This window comes from Ostrinia nubilalis, chromosome 3 (assembly GCF_963855985.1).
Source record: "Ostrinia nubilalis chromosome 3, ilOstNubi1.1, whole genome shotgun sequence".
NCBI classification, from domain to species: Eukaryota; Metazoa; Arthropoda; class Insecta; order Lepidoptera; family Crambidae; genus Ostrinia; species Ostrinia nubilalis.
The window spans coordinates 12293271-12298493 of NC_087090.1; the positions used below are offsets into that span (position 1 = coordinate 12293271).

At 39.2% G+C, this 5223-nt stretch overlaps 1 protein-coding gene across 1 annotated transcript; it reads left to right on the forward strand.

Annotated features, from left to right (window-relative positions):
- The first annotated feature begins 954 nt into the window (after nt 1-954).
- Nucleotides 955-4885, forward strand: LOC135087960 (uncharacterized). Its single transcript, XM_063982826.1, has 4 exons — nt 955-1371; nt 1969-2163; nt 3210-3421; nt 3618-4885. Exons 1-4 carry the CDS (start codon nt 1190-1192, stop codon nt 4805-4807), a joined length of 1779 nt encoding a protein of 592 aa, XP_063838896.1. The 5' UTR covers nt 955-1189; the 3' UTR covers nt 4808-4885.
- The last annotated feature ends 338 nt before the right edge of the window (nt 4886-5223 follow it).

The following is a 5223-nucleotide window of genomic DNA, read 5'->3' on the forward strand; positions in this document are numbered from 1 at the left end:
TGGGACTAATGTTTACAAATTAAAAAAAATGATATAATTATATACAGGGTGTTAGGTAAATGGGTATATGAGCCGACACTAGCCCATGTTAACATGGTCATATAAATGCTATGGTGAAGTCAGAAAATTGATATCTTCATTTTAATTATTTTAATTTTCATACAAATCGGATTTTATAAAATTTACTAGCTTTCCGCCCGCGGCTTCGCCCGCGTGGAATTTTGTCTGTCATAGAAAAACTTTATCGCGCGCGTCCCTGTTTCAAAAACCGGGATAAAAACTATCCTATGTTCTTTCCCGGGACTCAAACTATCTCTATGCCAAATTTCATCAATATCGGTTGCGAGGTTTAAGCGGGAAAGCGTAACAGACAGACAGACAGACAGACAGACAGACAGACAGACAGAGTTACTTTCGCATTTATAATATTAGTTGGGATATAGTTGGGATTTTGTATGAAAATTAAAAAAAATAAAATAATGATATCAAATTTCTGACTTCACCATACCATTTATATGCCCATGTTAACATGGGCTATTGCCGGTTTCATATACCCATTTACCTAACACCCTGTATATGTCATTTTCAGTCAGCGCGACTTTCCTAATGCAAAGTATTCAAAAAAGTCGCGCCCTATTGGCAACATACATTTTTCTAATAACTTCTCTTAAATACAGGAATAAGTTCATTGATGTTAATTGCTCATCAAGTTTTAGCCCTAGGTAAGCAAGTATGTAACCGATCTAAGCCTCGGTCTCTGATTTCCTCACAGCTACAGACTATTTTAATAGGTAAGTATGTGGTTTTCATTAATAAAATGTATCACAATAGAAAAACAATCTCCGTTATACATATTAAGTATGTAATTTAATTGAACCGGAATCCGGAGAATTGAGGATTACTTACTTACCTTCACAAAACTGTGTCATCGCGTTATCTATTTACTCAACAATCTTATCAGTTTCACTATCAATGGGTGTGGAGAACAAAAAATCCATACATGTTTCATATTTTGCGTTTTTCTGAAACAAACGAAGATAATTTTCTCAAAAATAAGTGAAAATTTTCTTGTAGCAGGGTGCCCGTACGCAATTTTAGAAGTGAAACTGTGGAAAGTGCTGAAATTTAGTGATGTGAAGCAACGTTATCGATTTGTTGTGACAATGACTGTTTGTGTGACTAAGAAGCTATGGTAGTATGCGAGTTGGACCAAGAGGTATCGGGGGAGGTGTTGGGATGGAAGCTTCCGGCATGGCAGACCCTGCTGCTGCATCGAGTGCTGCCATCCTGTGGGGGACTTCTCGTGTACCTAACGTTGATGTGTTTCGACTTCGCGCTCGTTTTCGAACATTTTCAAAATGGCAATAAGGTGTAAGTTTTATTGCGGTAAATTATAAAATCATAAAAGTAATCTAATAAGTAGAAAATCGATATGCACGAGTCGATATACCTACCTACTCTCATCAATTTGTATTTGGAAAATGTGATGATACTTTGCGCTGTCTTTGCTGATGCTATGTAAATACTTACCTACCTAAATAAGGTCTTGCTAATTAATGGTAGGTACAATTACAATATCTTGGCTGTATAATATGATTAATTAATTCTATTAATTCCTATCTAATAAAATCTCAACAACCGCATTGGGAAAAAATCTATATCTATATCTATTATATAAAAGAAAGTCGTGTTAGTTACTCCACTTATAACTCAAGAACGGCTGAACCGATTTAGCTGAAAATTGTCAGGGAAGTAGTTTAGAGCCAGGAGAAGGACATAGGATACTTTTTATTCCGTTATTTATTGCCATTAAGGCGGAACAAAGTTCGCCGGGTCAGCTAGTAGTAAATATTTATCAGGCGCTCGTGTTTTAACGATTTTTACAAGGCCGCGCGCGCGTCATTTAAACAACAAAGGATTTTGAGGAACGACTACTTTTGATTAGTATCAATTGTTATTTATCAACAGAATCGGATCGTTTTGCCTCGTCCTCATCACCTGCCCAGCGCTCATCTCGTTGGTGTTCAGCCTGGCGTCCGCGCCGCCAGGGTTGCAGACTGAGGAGGGTGCAGCTTTCTCTGTCACGATCTCTAAGAAAGACCTGAAGTGGATCGCCAGGCAGTTGGCCAACTGCTTCTTTTTTCCTGTGACTGCGATAGGCAGGTGCGTCAATTTAAAAAGTTATTTTTATTGACAGTAGTAGGTACTTGCGCTTTGTGTGGGACAGCAAGGTTCTGGAGTGGAGGCTATGTACCAGCAAGCGGAGCCGGAGCGTAGCACATAAAGGTAGCAGGAAGGCGCTGAATACAATTGTTCAATGGTGGAGGTCCTGTGGCTGGAATGGTGGCCTTTCGTTGGTACATAGGTAGATCAAGTTTGTTACACTTTTAAGATTATTAAAATCAAAACATTTACCTACACGTGGACCATCACTGATCGCGAACATAATTATGTTTACGAAATATTAAAATCACCTGTCGCTTGCATGTTATACTGTTATACCTACCAGTATAATAAGTAAACACCAGATTCTGATAGCAATAAGTAGCTACACACAACGCTGGATATCGTTCTTCTCGTTGTAGGTACCTACATGCAGATTATAACTAATATAAGGGTTACAAATTGTTTTTTTTACATGCTACCTCATAAATAGCTTTTAGCAATAACCAGTCAATTACCCACCGGGTATAAAAGTAGAGTCCCTAAACCTTATAAGTACCTACCTACCTTAGGATCTTTCTCGTATTGATAAATAGATATTTAGCTGAAAGAAATACAATATAATTATGTAGAGCTGAATGAATAATTCGACGATTGACCTCCTTCTCGAAATTGGACCTACCTAGCTGAATCGTTTGTCCGAGGTAGACATACTTGTCGACAATCTCGAGAATTGAGCTCCCAACTGAAACTGGGTAGGGCGTAACATGGACATTCGACATAAGCTTCGTTTTGTCCATGTTCATCCTCAGGCCTACCTGTTGGGAAACTCGATTAAGGACCGCCGCGTACCGGAAAACGCAGCGTGGGACGTCCACCTACAAGGTGGACCGACGACATCGTAAAGGTAGCAGGGAAGCGCTGGACGCAGGCCGCTACCAATCGATCAACATGGAAAGCATTGGGGGAGGCCTATGTTCAGCAGTGGACGTCCTGTGGCTGAAATGATGATGATGATGATGATGAATGAATAATTGTTTTATCAGGTACTGCTACTTAATCTTCTGGTGGATGGAAGCAGTATGCGCGGCGTACGTGGACGACAAAGAACGGACGATGGAGGCAATACTCAGAGCCAGGTCCTCCTCCCCGATTGAGCTGTATTTGTTCCTGCAGGCATTCCTGCATGCTGCCCCTCATGCGATCGTCAACCTTCTCGATATGATAGTACGGTTCTCCAATGCTGAGTACAGTAAAGGTTTGTAGGTATTATTAATTTTAATTATTACCAATTAATGCCAATTTGATCGCAGATTGCAAATGACTGGGATTTGGTGAAGTTATGCCATCACCTTTCTATCATGCTCTATATGGAATAGTAATCTCTCACTCATCATCCATGTTCATCATTCAATTTGAAATCCTTTCCTTGACACTTTATGTATCTTTTACAGTTGCAATGCAGGCGGTGAGCGTAATAGTTTCTTGTATGCGAATGTCGTCCACTGCCACGATGTACAGGAGATTTGAAAGAGAAAAATTAAACGGTCGTAAATATCCATGGAACAAAAATTCTAAGGCTTTAATTACCAAAGACGTAAATGATGAGAAGACCCCTATCATTGAAGATAACAACAAAGATCCTGATCCTATATACGAAACCATTCAGAAACAGTCATTGGAATTTAATTTTTCCATTCCGTCTGGCGATGAAAGAACAAAAGCAAACAGTGATTTGATACAATTCTCTCCTAGAAGCACACAACAGGAAATATATTACGATGATATTTACTATGATTCTGATGTGAGTTCAGATTATCTTCCTCCAATTTCACCGTCATCACCCCAGTCAAATAGTGATGATGAATACGTCCGGCCAATATCAATTATAGATAGAGTGGCACCTCGGCGACCAACGTACACTCAGTCGCAATATACGATAGAGAAAGTCGAAATAATCCCACCGCCGATTATACCAGCACCAAGGCCTGGTTCTTTAGCCGTATGGGCGGAGAAAATGGTAGAAAACGCGGAGTCTCTACCATCTTGGTTGTCAGCTCCACATCGAAGAAAATACAACGACGAAGTCATTCAAGAGGAACCAGATATTCCTCGTCGAGTCCCCAGAAGCAGAATGCGAGGCCTTGAGCCTCAAGATGCCACGGCTGCACTAGTGCACTATATAGGCTGGTACGCTTTCTTCGTATCTCGTTTGCTCTCTATAGCTGTGTTCATCAAATCTTCAATAATAGCATCAGTGATGATCTTGTTTTCACATTACCAGGTGATGTTACTGCTGTTAATAGTGCCTCAAGCAAGCACTGTGAGACGAGGGTTTTATATTTTCCTAGCTTTTGTTTACTTGTTTTGTTTGATGGAGTTTAAAATCCGTTTTCGCCACGTGAGAGTGTGGCATGTGTTCTGGATCATAGTGTGCACCATAGAGACTGTAGTGTTCACAGGTGTTTGGGCAAGCTTAGACAGAGGCATCCACGATTGGTGGAAGGATTTTATTGTCAAAGTGATACTAGCTAGCATGTTGTTAAGTTATATGTGCTTTCTTGTATACTTCGTACTGTTAAAACCGAGAGAGACTATTGTGTACATAAATAACAAAAATAAAGACAAAGATGTAAATGTTTAGTTTTAAGTGCTATGTTATGATTTATAAATAATAGGTACCTACTAAAGAATTCCACCTAAATAAATAATAGTTAAAATATTACAATTGTTTTTATTGCTCTACCACAATTTGATAATAAGATTTTTCCTTTGCTTTAGATTAAAAGTCCAAACATGAACGTTACATAGAACGTAACCTATTCTCACCAACACTTTGTTAGAAGCTTATTTCTATACACATAAACCAATAAACATAATGCTGGTGCCACATCAAAGGACTCTACATTTGAAGTCCTGATTGAAGTCACCTTTTGGCCACAGCTGTACGATTTTTGGTCTTGAAATGTTTGTATTGTTCTTCCGTTACCTTTAAAAGTTGACTGTTATGACGATAGTGGAGCACAAGCTGCATTTAACAGAAAAGCTTCAAAATGAAAC

Bases quoted from the DNA above. Each gene is read 5' to 3' on its own strand.
- LOC135087960 (XM_063982826.1), top strand. From the start codon at position 1,190: ATGGTAGTATGCGAGTTGGACCAAGAGGTATCGGGGGAGGTGTTGGGA. The intron at 1,372-1,968 runs GTAAGTTTTATT...ATTTATCAACAG, and splicing joins TTTCAAAATGGCAATAAGGT to AATCGGATCGTTTTGCCTCG. The intron at 2,164-3,209 runs GTGCGTCAATTT...TTGTTTTATCAG, and splicing joins CCTGTGACTGCGATAGGCAG to GTACTGCTACTTAATCTTCT.